Genomic DNA, 18,717 nt, shown 5'->3' with positions numbered 1-18,717 from the left:
GCGAAATGAGAAAAACGCGTTTGAAAGTTTGAAAGTCTGTATTTACAAAAATGAAAAACGCAGTAGCACGAAACTTGTGCTGAACACATACACACATGTCCAGAGGGAATATCAGTTGTCTAAAACTCTCCAGCACCGTAGGTTTTCCCTTCCCGGCTGGTGCGGCAGGACTCTTCCACCCGGGCCCTCTTGGCTGCACTGCGACGGTGTGCCCTCGCCTCAGCGGTCTGACGCACATTCATCTTGTGCATGCGCATGCTGTCTCGGCGGTCGCTGAGGGTAACCAGGGCCTCCGAAGGAAGCACCCCAAGCTCTTCCAGCACCTTTTCAAAGCTCGCGTGGCCCCGGTTGAACCACAGGACTGCAATGGCTGTGGCTGTTTCCACAGCAGTCCGGGAAGCAAACCGGGTCTTTGGACACAGCAGCCATATTTTGCTGTTCAGGGACTCGGCCGCGTTCTGTGTCTTGCCGTGGAGGCACCGGGCAAGCAGCTTCGCATCTGTGAGACGCTTGTAGATTGGGAGGACTGCCAAACCCTGGGCCTTGGTCAGGAGGGGGGTGTGGCACGGTGCAGGCTGGCCCTGCGCCTCAGCACGTCGGTGCTTGCACCACGAGTCTGGGCCTGCAGGACAGAACTTGTGACTTCCAGCACCGTCTGTTGAGCACGAGTGCAAACATGAGGCCCATATGGCAGTGTACATCTTGTGGACATTTCCCCGATTGTTCACAATGGCCACCTGAAAGTAAGTTTGAAGCTTCTGGATGGTGGTCTCCTTCAGCTTCTCCCCTCGTGGAAGTGGCGTTGGCAGCTTCCGCAGGCCGGTGCCCAGACGTTTCGCCACGTGGTTGGTGCACTCCTCTTTTTCAATTGGAGTGTCAGGATACACGTTGGCATCACAGACCCCGTTGTAGGCCTTGCTGTCTCCATCGCTTAGGAAGATGGTGAACCGCAGGGGTGTCTCATAGTCCACAGTCCTCTGCCAAATGCGCACTGCAGCTTCGGCCTCCATGGCATGCGAAGAACAGTCGCAATTCTTCTCACAAACGGGATGATGAAACGCCTGCCATGTTTCTTCATCGCCTCCCATGTCGTTATGCAAACTGCACGCCAGGCAGAAGTTGGAAAGCACTTCATAGTCCAGGCACAAACCAGTGTCCAAGGACACTACAGTTCCCACACCATTGTGGCTTTTGTGGCCTCTTTTTTGCCATGTGCCGTCAAACATGACTGGCACGTCACTGTTACCAGCCACCTCTTTGGTGACGCTGCGTGCCCTTTGCATGTTTTCACAGACAGCCTTCACTGCCGCACTGTGAATCTTTTTGCCGATAGCATGGAAGGTCTTATGGTGCATAGGGTTTGGCAATCCAACTACTGCACAAAATCGTGAAAGTTGCTCATGCCCGATACCGACGGCACGCGCTGCAAGCACCACTTTCAGGTTCACGGCAAAGGCGTCACGCGAACTCCCGCTGTCGTAGCTTCTGCTTGCACCGCGGCCGCCATCTGACGCGACCCGCTTCGACGAGTACGCGGACGAAAGGATGCTCTCCGAGCACTCCGCATTCTCGCAGTGTAGCTCCAGAAACGCCGAAAGGCCTTTCCGCTTTTTATTCGGTGCCCGAACTGCGAGTTTACTCTCGTGACAAACGGGGCATGCCGCGCCTGCGACGACGGCCGTCAATGCACCCAACTCGCACAGCACTACGCTTTCGGCACGATCGGCATTCGGCCTGACGTCGTTTTCGAATAACGCGATCTTTTTCTGCGATGCACTCACAAAATTCACTGCAGCGTTGATCTCGTCGTCGCAGTTGCCATGGTCGACGTTGCCGTGGTCGATGTTAGGCCTACCGGCCGCTGGCCCGTCGCGGACATTTTCGTTGGCGGTGGCTTTCTTGTACGTCCTCCGCCGCTTCCCTCTGAACTTGTTCTTACTTCTGTATTTCCGATGGTCGGCAACGGCCTTTTTCGGGCTTGCCATCGCACGAAAACAGCGAAAAATAACTCCGGAAAACAGTGAAGCGAACTACGGCAAGAAAACACGGGTGCTGTCAGCCAATGGCGGCCCTGCGTTAGTGGCGCGCGGTTTGAAACGGCGGGAAAAGACTGTTTTTGTTGCTTTTTTTTTTAGATTTTTCGTGAACGTACGAGACTTCAAGAACCGGGATCGTGGAGAGTAAGGACAACTCTACACGAGCCAGCGGCCGCAATATGGCGGACAGCTCTCTTCGCGGCCCCGCGAGCACGCGAACAGCAGCCCGTTTTGTGTAAATTTCGTGATGCCGCGCGTCACTGCCGCTCACTCAGACGCGTTTTTCAATGACTTCTGATGCTTATTTCGCTGTGATATTTTCAGATGTCAAAATATAATGTATAAAGATGATAAAGCAACAAAAAACAGAAAAGGTGAAATTTGGAAAAAAAACGCGACTTTTCGACCCGCGTCTCCCCTTAAACAGCGTGTTCCGTGTTGTAGGGGCGAAGAAACTGTGTGAAATGAGCACTTCCCCCTTGAGCGGCTGTATTTGCTTACACAAACGTTGTGGGGGTGCTGACACCCCTGTAAAGTTGTTTGCACCGTGTGGCCTATGTGTCTCACACAAAAGCTATACTTCGGGGGTGACAACACTATTGAGCAATAGGTGTGCTCGCGAGCAGTGATCATCAACTATCATCATCATGGTTGGTAGAGCGGTAGCGCCGGTGGTGACCCCTGGCAGAAGGCAAGCCTCGGTGGCGGGCGAGAGAGTTGAGCGATTCTCTGTCGGCATGGGGCGGTAGCGCGGACGGTTGCCTTCAGCAGTGGGTCTGTTGTGGACGGCACCGCGGGCCGTCTGCGGTGGGCCCACGTGGTGAGTCAGGCGTTAGCGACACCACCTTGTTTGTCATGTTGTTGAGTGTTGTTTAATATTGTGTAAGGATGTCCTAGCGTGTTGATCAGGATTGATGTTATAATAATTCGACTGACGATATCGTCGATCAAAAAGTAGTTAAATAAACATGTGCTGTTTGGTTTGTTCCCACCGTGTCTACTGTGTCCGTTCACTTCAAGAGCGTGGCGCTCGTCGATTCGAGACCCCACAGTGTCGAGCGGTAAACGTTGTTAGTTCGCTCTCGACCTGCAGGTATCGTTTTCGTGCGTAATTTGTGTGTGAGCAGCGCGCTGCACGTTTCGATCTGCTTGTCGTTATCAGCGTTACATTTCAAGTTGTTGCTGTCGCATTTACTGCTTGGCTTTTGTGGAAAAACTGCAACTTTTTATATTTTTTACGTAGTGACTGCCTTTAACCTACCGCTGCGTGCCCTCTGAGCTCGTAGACCACGATCGCTTCGCTGCAACTGCCGTTTTGTGCGCGGCGGTTGCGGCAAATGTTAGTTCATTTTACAATCCTCATGCGCTTGGCTGCGCACGCTCCTTCAAAACTAAGTCGTTTTATGCCATCTACGATAGCATCTGCCGCAGTTTTGTCCGCAGAGTTTGCAGAAAGCAGCATTGCTTTGATTGGTTGAGCACACACTTTCGGGGTTCTCTCAGTTACGTCGTCACCATACTTGATCGTGTCAAGAGCAAATGCGGTTTCGTCCAAGGCGGTTGTGGCAACGACAATCACACGCATTGTAGAAGACAGTGCGAGCGCCAGTCACACGCGTACTTCCGAAGCTTCAAATACGCTGCTCTCGGTCTTCATTCGACGGTTTCCGTACTAAAGTTCGTATCCCCCCGCTGCGATTAGGAAATGTGTTCGGAACATTCGAATTGAGGCCCAATGAAGATAGTAAAATTTGGCTGGAGAATTTCAAGAATTTGTATCTGCCGCGGTTTCACATCACTGAGATTATACTGTACGTTTAGATGAACGACTCTTAAACTCATAATAAAATGGGGTAGGTTCGAAAAGCCTGGAACGAACTGAGTCACTTTTTTGTCAATGAGGCCAGATCATGCACATAAATTTCGATTTCCGGGAGATTTCCATGACAACCGTACAACTGGAAAAAATGGTCAAAATCCGGGAGTATCCCGGCCAATCCAGAAGACTTGGCAGGTATGCTGCCACCAATACAGTGGCGGAGTACGCGCATGTAGTCAGCACCTCGTCCGGATGTGCACCTTCTAGCTCGCGCGGCGTTCGATATATCCAAAAGTGGTTAAAAAGTGCGTTCAATATAAACGTGTGAGTTTCTATACTTTTACGAAGGAATTTCAAGAGAATGATTCGTGCGTTTGATATACCTGAAAATTAGGTGTTTGTGGGTTCAATATAACCGTGTTCAACTGTATATCCGAACATATTTTCACGACGACACCGATGATATGTGGTGCTTAATGGCGCAATTGCTAGCGGAATGAATTTTCAGAGCTCGTACAGAAGAAAGCTTCTTGGAGCTCTCACCAGATGCCGTCGCATGCCAAGACCATAAACTCATCGGTGGCCGGATCAATTTCCAGTGCCTTGATGTCGGGCAGTGCAGTGATCATCTGGTCCCGCAGCTCGAGATCTTTGTTTCGCTTGTAGGCATGGTCGCCTGCCAAAAAAAAAGTGATGTTTTCGCAATGAGGAAAATGACCAATGGAGTGTGACTGATCAAACAATGCACTCTTCTTTTTTTCAGTTAGTTGAACTGCGATGTAAAGCATCTCAGTTTACCTTTTTTCGCAAGGTACATCATAACACAGTTCAGAAAGCTCAGTTTGTTACCATCATCACCTTATCAATCGATTTCATTAGATCATTGCCACGGGGGACACACACTTCTACCTGCTATGCCCACAATTTCATTTTTCGTTTCCGAGGACTGCAATCATCTTTCTGATATCATTCTCACTATGACAAGACATTTTCCTTTTGTCAATTGATACTTAAGGCCTGAGGTGGATATTTAAAGTAAGCATGAATTGAATAATGTTACTTTATGTTCTTTTTTTTTCAAAATTGTACTTTTTATCTGAATTATATTTATAGTAGCGCAAAATTAGAAAGTTGCCTCTTCAAGTGCACCTGTAGGGGCTTACATTTCTGATGAAATTTCGGAGGGATAGCTCTACTCCTCCGAGTGAAGGCACAGAAAACGCCCGTGCGCATGCATATTGTGGCATGTTCGCAAAAACGAACAGCAGCTCAAGGAGAATCTTTCACGACGCCACTCTAAAAGCATCGGCTGCATCCAAGTTCACTGCACGTTCGCGTCAGGAACGCCAACACTGATAAGCAGCGCCAGAGTGTTGTGATACAGTGTGACACATATGCTCCCTTGTCGTGGTGTGCACATGAAGCATGTAGACTTCTCATTGTGCTTGCGCAATCCATCACGTGCAATGAAGTTGAATTTCTGCAAAATACTGGCCTCGTTATTCATTTAACGAAACAATACTGAGCTATTGCTTGACAAACTCTATTTAACTGCACTCAACCACAGCAGACATTTTTTCTCTCATTTTTTCTTCTTTGTGTACTTCACTCATCTCTGCAAAGCTCTGCGATTAGAAGGCAAAAGAAATGAATATATCGGAACCCCAGTTTTACGAATTTGAGGGGACCAGATGAAACCGTTGTCTAATCCAGGTGTCGGTGAATTTATTTATTTATTTTATTTTTACATACTGCAGCCTCGACGAGGCTATTGCAGGAGTGGGGAAAAAACAAAAACAACAGGAAAAAATCAACATTCATGAGTAGGCTTCCAAAAACTCTTGAAGTGATAGCGAACGAACACTTCCGGGCAGCATATTCCAGGCTGCTATAGTTGAAGGAAAAAAAGTTGTATGTGAACATGTCAGTGTGGGTGACAAAAGTCAATGTTAGGGGCATGGTGACTCCTCGTAGAGAAAGGTCTAGAAAATTTGAGGTATGATTTTAGAGTGCTTAAGCGAGAAGAATTGGTTAAGTTCTGCAAAAATTTTATTCAACATGGCGACGCTTCGCAAGTGTAGCGAGACCTAGCTGTGAAAGAAAATTCGTTGCAGAAAAATGCCTGTCATATCTCTAGCATATAAAGCGAACACGTCTTTTTTGAACAGATTCAAGTTTGTTGACGTCACATGGGGGTTCCAAACGACACTACCATATTCAAGAATGGGGCGAATAAGAGTTTTGTAAGTAAACAGTTTGGTTTCCTGAAGAGCAAGACGGAGCGTACGATGTAAATAACCTTAACTCTTAAGGGCTTTGTTACATGTGAAATAAGTATGTTTGCACCATGATAAATTATGTGTCATAAGAATACCAAGATACTTATATTCGGATATTCTACACAGACTAACATTGTTAAACCCATAGTGAAAAGTCAATGGGCATGAACGTCTGGTAAATGACATAATGACTGTCTTGGAGAAGTTAATAGTCATTTGCCAAGATTTGGACCAGCTACAAAAATCGTAAAATGAATTGTTGAGAATGGCATGATCCAGTGGCAATTCAACAGCATGATAGAGGACGCAGTCATCTGCGAAAAGGCGTATTTTCACAGAAGTGTGCAAAGGAAGGTCATTGATTCAAAGGAGTACTGGCACCTTTTTTCGAAGGCAAGTTTGTTTTGCATAAAGGTCTCCTGTATACAGAGATCGCTCTGAGGAAGTGTGACGCTCAGCAAATGCGGATGAGATATTTTATTTTGATGTTAAAGTGAAATTTTTCTTGGCGATCCTATTGCCACGTTCCACTTCTCAAGTTTTGTTATCGCCCCAAAACACCACACAATCCTTAGCACAAAACGCGCGTGCAGTTTTCGAGAAGCTTCCAAACTTTAGTAGATCATTTCGATAAGATCACGCCCACTCTGCAAACTGTACAGATTATTCTGGAACCTATGCCACCGCCAGCGATAACGCTAGAACATTCGATGGCAAGAGTATAAATGCCCACGCACTTCGCTGCTTGTCAGTAGTTGATCGACAGCCGACGCTCCGTTCGCCGCTATCAGTCCAAGACTGCTACTGTAATCGGACTTTCCGTTTACCAGGCACAGGTTCGCCCAAGCCCACTCTGCAAACTGTACAGATTATTCTGAAACCTATGCCACCGCCAGCGATAACGCTAGAACATTCGATGGCAAGAGTATAAATGCCCAAGCACTTCGCCGCTTGTCAGTAGTTGATCGACAGCCGACGCTCCGTTTGCCGCTATCAGTCCAAGACTGCTACTGTAATCGGACTTTCCGTTTACCAGGCACAGGTTCGCCCAAATAAACAGTTAAATTTCAACGCAAAGCCTCCTGTCTTCCAACACCTGCAGTGAGGAGAGTGGTGCGGACGGAGGGACAGCGTTACACAGGCTAGTCAAAGAGCTGCTTCGCATCTAAACGAAGACAGAGCATATTTTGCAGCCATTTCATGTCGAATGATTTCGTGCAGGATCCCGTCTTAATATTGGACGCTCTCGTGAAAAGAGAAGTCACTTTGCATGCTGAAGATAGCAGCCCAGCATCTTCATTTTTTCATACACAAGGCCTGCGACTCCGAGTAGCGCAAACAAAGCAAAATCCTCAGCTGCATGTAGACTGGGAGATGTGTCTACGAGCTGAAAATGGAGAAATATTCGGACATCGAGAGCAAGCTTGAAGATCAGCCTAATCTACAATGTGTAGATAGAGCTTGTTGGGTAACGGCCCTGGGAGGTGCACACAACTGAGATGTATCTAGAAGCAACATTAATGTCAAGAAAACTGAATCACAAAAGAAAGTAAATAACAAGCACGAGAATAAATTTTCCAGCCTAATAAAGCACACTGTAGCCGTCTCATCCTCTCCTTATTTTAGGGGCATTTAAGTGTTACATTAAGGAACCGGTTACACTCGTATTTCTTTCAAACCCGCATCAATTTGATGTTCGTTACCTTAGAGCCTAAAAAAAAATAATAAAAACGGTAATTTTTGTAGTGGATGGTGGCACAAAGTCATCTTAAGATAATGAAGTGCCACTGTAAATCAATAAACGCAGTCACCAAACACCTTGCACTGCACTGACCTATGGCTCGAGAAAGATTGAGGCCACCGTTGACCCTTCCTTCCTTCGTGACACGACCGCCAGCGTTGCGTATGCGGTTGTACTCGGCAGCATCCTCTGGCTTGTGGTCGAGTGACATGTCCAGAGCCTGGCCAGAGCGACAGACGACGCAGCGCGAGTCACCCGCATTTGCCACCACAAGGTGGCGTCCCCGGACGAGGCCAACAACGGCCGTGCAGCCACTGTCGTAGCCGGCCTGCAAAAAAGAAAAGACGTGCGGGTGAGTTGAGCGATTATGGTTGTGCTCACATCAAACATGCAGCGGAGGCGACAGTTTGGCGATGTCCCCAAAAGCAGGGATTGGTAACCTTCTGAGGCGCAGGGCCGAGTTGCATGAAGCCGATGTGGTGGGTGTAAAACAACAAAGTTCCAAAGAAGGGGACCCGGAAGCAGGAAGGGGGAGATTTTCAGACAAAAAGAAAACGTTCGTGGAATTCGCTTTGCAGTTAAATCTCGCTATAGCAAACCTCAGATTACCGAATTTCTTTCAGATTAATAACTTTTTCGAAAATCCCCCTCGAAATGTCTACTAGCTTAATGTAAAAATAGCTCACTACTACGAACTTCAATACACTGAATTTTATCCCCCTTGTATCTCCACAGCACTACCAAATAACAAATAGCGATTTAGAAAGTTACTCGTGGGTGTAAAAATATTGCCCAGCTCTGTACCTACCACTATCACCATCACCAGAATGCTCACGTATTTTTCTATGTCCAAACGGGTCTTATCCATAGGTCGGCAAAACTTGTGGAGCTCACTCAGACTCGCTCGTGAAATATATTTTGAACTTCCGACTCGCTCGGACCCAGACTCGCAAAAGTTTTCTTGAACCGGACTCACTCGGACTCAGACTCACGGTTCGGTCTGAGCGAGTCTACTCCCGAGTGAGTCAGCCGACCTATCGTCTTATCACCATCATCATCGTCTGGTACTTGTTTTTCGGGTCAGGTTTCGCCCCGTTGCCTTTGTTTTTTATCGAGCAGCTCTATTTGCAGGGTTGTTGCACGGGTGTTTTTTAGCCTCTTGGTTGGTGGCCGAACTGTCAAGATGAGCTTCGGAAGCAGCACAAAAAGAATGCTAAGACAGTAAAAAATGCGACGCGAGTGGACCATAGTACGAAGTCGCTGTTCAAACACTACGCACGGTGCCACGACGAAGCATGCACGTGGGCTTAGCCGACGACTGATAAGGTACCATTTGACGTGATAAGCAAACGGCGTTGAGAGCGAAGACAACATTGAAACAGCACATGCAAACCAACGTGACGAATAGGTATTTAACGGCGATGCTTCGCTGTGCGTAAGAAGCACGCGCACGCTTACGCGTTTGTCTTTCAGCAGTAGAGCTTCCCATGTCAGGATGGATCGAACTCTTCCTCAAATAAATGTTCACTGCTTCCATAATATTTAGAGTTTGTTTTCTCGTGCTTACTAGAGCATAACATGATTGCGAATGTATACTGTGGAGTGCCGACACCACGAGTGAAGTTGTTTGCGCTGCGTGGCACATGTGTCGCTCCCAAAAGCCGCATTATGGGTTACAACTACTGGGCGGTATCTGGTGTTGTGTTCGTGTTGATCACCACCACCATCATCATCACGGTTGGTAGAGTGGTAGCGCCGATGGTGACCCCTTGCGGAAGGTAAGCCTTGGTGGCGAGCGAGAGTTGAGCGAGTCTCTTCAGCGCGTGGCGGTTGCCGCGAATGGTTGTCTCTAGCGTGGGTCCCCGGTGCATGGCACCGCGGGTAGCGCGTCGGGGTGCCCTCGTGTCAAGCGTTGGCGACGCCACCTGGGTGTGTTATTGTGTTTGTCATGTCTTGGAGTGTATGGTAATGCTGTATAAGGATGTCCTAGCGTGTTGATCACGATTGATGTTATAATGATTCGGCGGACGATATCGTCGTTCAAAAATTAGTTAAATGTATGTTGTTTGGTTTGGACCGACTGAGTCTGCTGTGTCCGTTCACCCCAAGAGCGCGGTGGCGATTGCCAATTCGAGACCCCACATTAGCGCCTAACATGGGGCTTTTGGAGTATTGGACGACAGTTTTTGCAGTTCGGTACAAGCTTTTGTTAGAGCCGCGGTAGAGTAGGCCTAGAAGGACTTCTTTGCTAGCATCGGCGGTGTGCTTTGTTGAGAGCGAGGAGATCGGTATTTGTGGCGTGTTTGTGAACTTGCTGGCACGTTGAGTTTTTTTTTTCTACTCGCAAGTGGTTTTGTTGTTGTTAGTTTTCAAGAACGTTGCTGAGTTAGGACGAGAGCCATGCGGTCTGCATCCTGGAGTGAGCAAGGCTTAGAGCACGTGGATTGTAGGCCAAGCCCGAAGCAAGTGAGTACGAAAGCCTCGTGGGTGGTCCAATTTTTCTATAAATAGCTTCTTCTATTTCTTTTGGGCTCAGGGAGCCGGGCGTCGTTGCTGTCTGGTATTGCGGCTCGACGTCGAGGTGACGTAACACCGTCCGGGGCGGTGGACGCCGATCGCTCTGTGAGCTGCTGTGTGCGGCGAGCAATAGGGCCACCTTACAGAGAGGATGTCTCCTTGTGGCTGCCTCTTCATCGCCTAGGCTGGGTGGATGCTGGTTGTTGTCGAGCGACTCATTAGGCCTAAGGCTCTGCACAGCCGCCTGTCGCACATGGCACAACTAGGTAGATCGTGGCGTCAAGGTGTTGCGCTCTGCTTCCCTCACTTTTTTTTTATCTTGCGATGCACGAGTAATAAAAAGCAATTTTTGTTTTGATGGGCGTCTCGACCGCCGCCGATGTATTAGCTAGCTGTACTGACCATCGTACCACGTGGGCAAAAAGCCCGAAGCTCCCTTCCCTAGGCCCTGCTCCATTATTTCTGTCTAGTGCTTTGGAATTTACGCAGCAGGAGGGATGTAATCCACGGCTGGCTGTCTTCTGCACATTGTCAGCACCGCTGGCCAGGAATGCGGTCGTAAGGTCGGGCGATGGAGATGCCTGGAACCTGCGCAACTGCCTGCAGTCCGGCGCCCTCGTGAGTGCTGGTCCCAACCGGAAGACGTGTCGGCACGAGTGACGGTTCGTCACGCCGACGGCAACACGCTGCTGTTGCGGGACCGGTATTGAGGTGAAGTCTAGCCGGACAGTGCAGCAGTGTCGACCGGCGGCGGTGTCGTGGTGCACAGACATTATGAAGGGACATATGTTGAGATTTTTTTTGTTAGAGCTTGTGTGGTTGATTTCTTTGTTTTTCGGGATATGGTTTGAATTAAGGTTGGGGGGATGTGGGGGTGCTGACACCTCCTGTAAAGTTGTTTGAGCTGCGTGGCACACGTGTCTCACTCATTCCGGGTTACAACCACCGAGCGGTAGGTGGCGTTGTGTTCGCGTTGATCACCACCATCATCATCATGGTTAGTAGAGTGGTATGCCGGCGGTGACCCCTGGCGGAAGGTAGGCCTTGGTGGCGTGCAAAAGTTGAGCGAGTCGTTTCTGCGCGTGGCGGATGCCGCGAACGGTTGTCTCTAGCGTGGGTCCCCGGTGCATGGCACCGCGGGTCGCGCGTCGGGGTGCCCTCGTGGTAAGTCAAGCGTTGGCGACACTGCCTTGGGTGTGTTATTGTGTTTGTCATGTTTTGGAGTTTATGGTAATATTGTATAAAGATGTCCTAGAGTGTTGATCACGATTGATGTTTGGCTTGGACCGACCGCGTCTGCTGTGTCCGTTCACTCCAAGAGCATGGTGGCGATTGCCAATTCGAGACCCCACAATACACAGCACAGGTAGGCGACTTAAATGGTTGCATTTTTTCGTTCTTTGCACAAACTTTTAATATTTGCACTTACTACATTACGCATTGGTGATAAGTACCAACTCACTTGTCTATCCGTATTGCTTCACTTAATTTCACTATAACGACTTTTCAAAATAAATTCATTTTAGTGGCTTCTTGACATTCGTTGTATCGAGATTTCACTGTACAGTCGAACCCCTTTATAAGAGGCATGCTCCGGGCAGCGATTCTTGCCTTTTATACGAGATGTATTTTATAAGCAGGGTACCTCGTGTGCATTTTCTTATCAACCCATATTTTACTATACCCATTTGTCTCTTATAAAGGGGCTCGATTGTAATACGAAAAACTGGCACGGTAGCCATATTTGTTTAAACTAAAATAAAAAACATTATTGTTTCATACTGAAACAGCTTCTTTACAGCTCAGATAGGAAGTTACAGTTTACAGTCAAGATAGGAAGAGACCAGGGGAGGAAGGGGTGTCCTGACATCAGGCCAAGGGCCACATGCGACTCACAGGTTACCAAATCCTGTTTAATAAGAGATCACTTTAGAACAAGGCCTCCAGTACATTTCAAGAATATTGGCCATTGGTGCAGAGAGGGACGGGACGTGGGCCTCACCGTTTCGGTGTCGCCAGTCGGCAAAGTGTTGAGTTGGCCGAATCTGCGTTTGAGACGCTCGTTCCAACCGCCACAGCCCCTGAACAGAAGAAAAATGATTACCTCACCTAGCCATAAGAACAGTGTTAATTAATAGTATAAAAGCATTCTTTTGCCTGTGCGATCAGGATTAAATATGGATGCAATCCTGATGCATTTATCTTTTCTAACTTGCCAAATAACCATTGCATGCACAAAATATACCTCTTGAGAACAGCATTGCAAATTTCGGTCCCCAGCACGCAAAGTTGAAATTTCGAGTTGGGTTTATCACAGAGCAGACATGTAACTTCACGGCATCAGAAGTGGCGCAGCAGCTATAACTGCAAGCAGCTCCCTAAAACATTAGACAGCAAATTAGAACTTCATCTTTTAACTGAATTAGAGTGTGCACACAGACATGAACACCGAGTTAAAAGATGAACCAATACCAACTAGCCCAATTGTCTGGGCCACTGAAATTGGAACTTGTTGCAGAAGTCCATTTGCCGACAGTGAAGCCGTGGTAAAAGCATCTCTCCACTGCAATTGCTCGCACAGAGAATTTCACTCTTTCAGGAGCCCAGTATTCAATATGTTTTTCCTTGATTTTGGCACTATTCGGTTGATATTCCATTCCCTTTTCCACAACATCAGCGGTTCCCAACCGCAAAGCCCCACAGGGTAGTGAGCTGCATAACGACCGCGCATGTTAATACACTTAAACTTCGATATAACGAACATGAATATAACAAAATTTAAACTATAATGAACTTATTTTAGTGTAATGCAAAATGGCCGGCCATGCAAATAAAACACAATCGACTCACTCTTCATCCCCTTCCTCTCCTTCTTCGTCTTCTCCTTCCTCCTCCTCTTCCTCATCTTCTTCATCCTCAGCTTCCTCCTCTTCCCCAGACTCTTCCTCATCCTCGCCACTCTCGGAGGAATCAGAAGATTCGTCCTGGTCCGCAACCAGAGTCATGTAGGGCTTCCAGTTCCGGTGAGGCCTCCTTCCGGTCTGTGGCTGCTCATCACCCGCACCGGCCGATCCTGCTGACGATGCCGAGCCACCCGCCTCTGTGGAGTCGCTTGAACTTCCTGCCTTGACTGCATGACGAGGAGAGAGAGAGAAAAAACATTATTAAAAAAAAAGTCAGTCAATAATGTCAGGCATGGCCCGTTGCCCCTAGCCGGAATCCCTCGGGACAGGGCAGTAGCAACGGCCTGACTGATTATGTCTCGCTGTAAGTTGGGGTCTGGGCTGCAGAGCAGGGCCTCCCAGGATTCTACAAGTGCAAACCATAATTATTACTCGGACATGTCCACACTACGTGGACCGAATTTGTCTCATCACAAAATTTGCGTAGGGATTGGAAAACTTCTGGGTGCCACTTGCTGTAAAGTACGGGGTTTGATAAAACGCCGTTCTGTATCTTTCGCCACATCACCTCGTCTTTCTTACAGAGCAATCTGTCTGCTCCCCAATATAATTGCCAGTGATGAGCTAAAATTACATGATATGTGCGCATATCCTCACTTCTTTTTGTAAAATTGGTAACCTTGGATGGAGGTTCTGGAAGTCGATCGAAAAGAAATCAAATTTGCTTTAATTTCACAGCATTCTTGTTATTGTTTTATGCATGCACCCCACTCTCCTCCCTATTGCTTGGCACTTGAGGCTAAGTGAATAAACAACTAAACAAAAGCGAGAAAATCTTGCAAAACTGCTTTTGAGGCAATATCATGCTGCATAGTAAAGCTGGGAGCATGACAGAATCCTGTCTGGCCAAGTACATTTGAAAGAAAAAAAGAAATGCCGATCAGTCTAAAAAAACATTTACCACATTATGGCGTCTGCCATGGAAGCCTTGATCACAACGAGGCAAAAATTTTCGCCTCGCATTTTTTCGCTTCAATGTGTAGCTTGCTGGGGCCTTGTTAATCATAACACGGCACATTGTTTGCTGTCGTACACAACAGATAATTCATTTCAGGCTGCTCACTACCATTTTGGTTTGAGAAAGCTCTAAAACAACAAGCCACCGGGTGCAACTATAACTACCTAGTGTCTGCAACGTTCCACCACGTCAGCACACAGAACTGAGACATATTTCCACACGGTACGCAACAAGAAGTCTGCTCTAACAGGAAACCGGACAGCAGTGTCACCAAACACAAAACTTTCATCGTGTACGCCACGATGACGAATTCACGAGCAGTTGTTGAGTAATAGTCTGTTGGAGAGAACGCGGCAAAATGAAAAACAGTGGCTCTAACCTCATCATTAATTTTAAGCAGACTTTGAGAATTAGTTGTAAATTCCCAGCTCCGTGCCACACTATGTCTGCCTGGTGTGTTCTGAGAAGCCTTGACTACCGATCGGCAGCGTCTTCTGACCATACCGAAAAAGTTTGCAGGGCCCCTTGTATGGGCGTTAACCAGAAAACCAGCCGAGGTCTAACCTTCATTGTCAACTTTCTGCGCTGGCTGCTCTTCTTCTGAACACTCCCCGTTGACGATTTTCTGGCCTGCTAGATGAGGTTCAGGTTTGTCGTCGGCATCACTTCCGCCACTCACGCCGCCCTTCTTTCCACCATCCTTCTCTTCGCATACGGTGTCCTTCGCTTTGCCGCTGTAGCGTGCGAGGAGGTCTTCGATGGGCATCGTGGCTTCGGCGTGAAGCATGTCCGCCTCGCCTTCGTCTGGAGTCTCCTCTCCCGAATCGTCGGAACTGGTGCCCGCCAGCGCCTTCAGTTCGCTCAGTACAGAGGCAGTCACAAGGCTGGCGTCGAACTGAAGAAAGCCCTCCCGCAGGGCTTCCTCAAGGTTCCCCTCCTTGTAGCATGACAACGTTTTAACAAAGTCGGGCAATTTCATGGCACAATACTTTGCCACCTCGGCACCTGCAATGAAACGTGGTAAGGTGAATGGTGTTAAGCTTTTGCTGTAGTACATGCTTCCAGCTATGACATACTGTTTCAAGACGGTCAACTCTAGCTGCAAGTGGTTTGAACTTCACTAATCAGAAAAAGAAAATGGTGCGGCAGAGAAAGATGACAATAAATTAACCCCACAAACACGGCACTTGTGGTCGTCTGGTTAGTCGTTACTTTTTCTGTCACATATAGTCTCCTTATAGTCGTAGCAACTAGCCCAATTGTCAGTGCTGTTTAAAACCTGCCTTCCGAATTTCTTTACCACTCCAGTGAGTGGTAAAAGCTGTGATTACTCAATGTCTAAACGGTTAGGAGTTCGAATTATTCACTGTGATTGCATTTCGCGGAAGGACTAAGCAGAAGTCCCCATCCACCAAGCTAAAGATACCCCAGAAATCAGATGGGCAAAGTTGTTATAAAACCTGCCGATATGTCTTGCACAGTTTTTGAATACACATCACGTAGCAACTGTTCATGGTAGTATGTCTGTAACAAGCCCGACCAACCACCATTTTACAATTTTTGTGTTGCTTCAGTCTCCTACAAATACACTGGGCTTTGATAATACAATTCTATAGCACATGCTACATTAAAACAGCTGGCTCATTAGGTAAACATGCAGCTACATTTGTCACACCAGTGTCACATCTACATGAGCTATTTATGAAACGTAATTAATGACTGCAATGCTATTAGACAAACACAACAAAAAAAGCTGGTTTTGTTTTCTATACAGTCTATCCTGTCAGATATCTTCAGATGGGTTAGCAGTTACACAAACAAGAATGAACTGAATGACGTGTACAAAAGTGGTTACGTGAAGCAGAAATAGTTGTTATCCTGACTTTGAAGAGGTTAGATTCTTTTTATCTTTTTTTTTTTCACATTCTTCAATCACAAGCTTGTGAACTTCTTTATGATGTTGTTCTTAAACATTCGCTAAGTTTACCAAATCTGAAAAAAAGGACAATGATTTCTAACCATTGTACTAACATGGTTGGACAACTTACAAAGGTAGAAAAAAAAAGAACGCTCATCTGTAACTTCCCATTGGGTCAACAATGAATCTATAAAACAATGAGATGACTTGGGATTGCCAGTGGACGCTATTTTGTATGCAAGCAGGAATGAAATCGGACACGCATATGGAAGCCAAAGTATGCTGGCTTAAAACAATTCATTCAACTGCTTCACCTTTGCTGAATGTGGGAGGAGTTATCTACATTCTTACGATGCAAACTGCCAATGGCAAAAGCGAACCAATACACTAATTTTCAAAGCGCCAATAGAACATTGCTGAAGAAGTCAAATTGCAAGGAGGCTGTAAAAAAGCTTGTTGGCAAGCAATTAAAATGCCAATGTCAGCCTGCTACGCTGATAACAATCCCTGATTTTAGATATGTCTGGCGTCACAACTCAGTGTCACATGAAGCTGATTGCAGCTTCGGCGACTCACAATATCACTCTAGCTGAGCAAATATTACTGCCACTAAGCAACAACTTCGCCACCACAAATGCATAGTAACAGCAACTGCTTTAGCTTTCAGCCCATATTTTAATTTCTTAATGTGAACTAATTTACGATACACAAAACACAAATATAGTGAATTATTGGATAGAACACACAAATTAAGCAAATTTATGTTGCTGACCACTGATATCAACCTATCACGAATATTCGCTTATTACTACTATGGAATATAACGTATGCACTTTCATGGTGAAGGCCACTCTATCGTAAGATCTACAAAGGTGTTTTTTTTTTTTTTGCCCTTTCAACCTCACCACAATTCACACTCGGCAATCATGAGTTTAAACTCGCATTCATGAACAGCCACGAGGTTTGACCACACTTGGACCGAATAGTGCACGTTTTCTTTACTTCTTGCAGCCCAGCTTCTTTTTAGCGGGGCAAGAATCAACGCAGCAATGGTCGGTCAAGAACGTCCTAGTGATCGTTCCAGTCAAAGAGAGAATGCCTCGGTTACAGGCGTCCGAGGGCTTCAAAAGAGCGAAAGACTGCGGTTTCGAGTTACACTCGGGGCACAAGAAGGCAACCGGCAAGCAATGGTCAAAGGCTGTTCAGACGCGCGACCATGATTCACCGCGTTCTGCGTCGAACGATCGAAGGAACACTCACCACCGTGACCATCGTAGACGGCGAAAAACGATGTATCCCGATCATAATTCAGGATTGTGTTGTGGGCATCCTGAAATGAAAGAAGCAACGCCAGAGTCGTCAGAGGTTTGTTTATATCAACAACGTGGGCGGAGCCTAAGCGTTCCAAAAAAAAAAAAAAAAAACCACCGCACTGTGAGCGCCGTGTTTACATCGGGAATGCCAGGCACCGAGATTACGAAAACTGAATGAAAAAAAAAGAAAGACGCAAATGAATCGTGCGCGGTAAGGTGGCGACTTCCGCGACATCTAAGCTCGCAGTCGCACTTCACAGATCAGAAAAAGGTCCGGCCAGCCCGCCAACGACGCTGACCACAACTTACTAAAGAAGTCACGTACTACCAGCGGCGTCTCCGCGGTTTTTAACATCTCGGACGTCGGTGCACGGCGTCGCCGACTTACGGCGACAATTGTGCACGATCTGGCACGCCACGAACACAATGAGAGAACCGAGCTCACCTCTTGGCTCATTCGCCAGCCTTGCATCGACGAAGCTCCGTACGATATGCGGCTGCCCGTCTCGTTGGTGGAGTACTTCTCCGTCACGGGCTCCGACAAGTAGGCACCCATAGCGAGTCGGGTATTCGACGGACGCCGGGGTTTCGATTTGACGATCTCTTTACCGAATGCTTTCTCTTTTTTTCCCAGTTGTTTACGGCGCTTTATTGCAACTGGACGCACGCAGCCATTACACGTGCCCGCTTATGCCCGCTTTGTGGAGTTGAAAGTGGCGATCGCAGCGCCTTCGAGATTGACTGTCGGCAAAATTCAGCGGTAGAAAATACCGGAGGTGACGTCATTGGTCTTAATTAAAGAACAATCGCGCAAGTTAAACTATATTTCAGTGTGTTTTTAAAAAGGTGTATTATACGTTCACTACTTGAGAATAGCGCACACCTCGTGGTACTAAAAAATATTAATTTTTTAAAATAAATTACGCGCGAACTCGTTTGTGTCGCGGACGCGGCGAGCCAGCGGCCAACGGTACACCGGAAATTGTGTTGTTTATGTCCAAATTAAAACAATTGCCGAGCCTTATTACAAAAACCGTTAAATTATAAATCGAGTGGCATTATAAGGAATTTTTTGAGCACTGTGTTAACCTAATATAAATTTGTGATTTAATTTTTCCGAAGTGCGGAAAGCGCTAGGTCTCACCACTATCCAATTCCGATTATGTATATCTA

The 18,717-nt window shown here is 47.0% G+C and overlaps 1 protein-coding gene across 1 annotated transcript in view; it reads right to left on the bottom strand.

The window, feature by feature from the left end:
• The window catches only part of LOC119163517 (protein phosphatase 1G), a 37,612-nt gene extending 19,363 nt beyond the window's left edge, over positions 1-18,249 (bottom strand). Inside the window, exons 1-7 of the mRNA XM_037415522.2 lie at positions 17,990-18,249; positions 17,492-17,561; positions 14,878-15,318; positions 13,243-13,522; positions 12,395-12,473; positions 7,969-8,203; positions 4,399-4,531 (exon numbers count right to left, since the gene is read on the bottom strand). Of these exons, the coding sequence (XP_037271419.2) occupies positions 4,399-4,531; positions 7,969-8,203; positions 12,395-12,473; positions 13,243-13,522; positions 14,878-15,318; positions 17,492-17,561; positions 17,990-18,100 (1,349 nt within the window). The 5' untranslated portion in view covers positions 18,101-18,249. The remainder of the gene's footprint in view (positions 1-4,398; positions 4,532-7,968; positions 8,204-12,394; positions 12,474-13,242; positions 13,523-14,877; positions 15,319-17,491; positions 17,562-17,989) is intronic.
• Between the last annotated feature and the right edge of the window lie 468 nt (positions 18,250-18,717).

This window comes from Rhipicephalus microplus, chromosome 9 (genome assembly GCF_043290135.1).
Source record: "Rhipicephalus microplus isolate Deutch F79 chromosome 9, USDA_Rmic, whole genome shotgun sequence".
Lineage (NCBI taxonomy): Eukaryota > Metazoa > Arthropoda > Arachnida > Ixodida > Ixodidae > Rhipicephalus > Rhipicephalus microplus.
The sequence above is the reverse complement of the archived record's forward strand: the minus strand, read 5'-3'. Positions and strand labels throughout refer to the sequence as shown.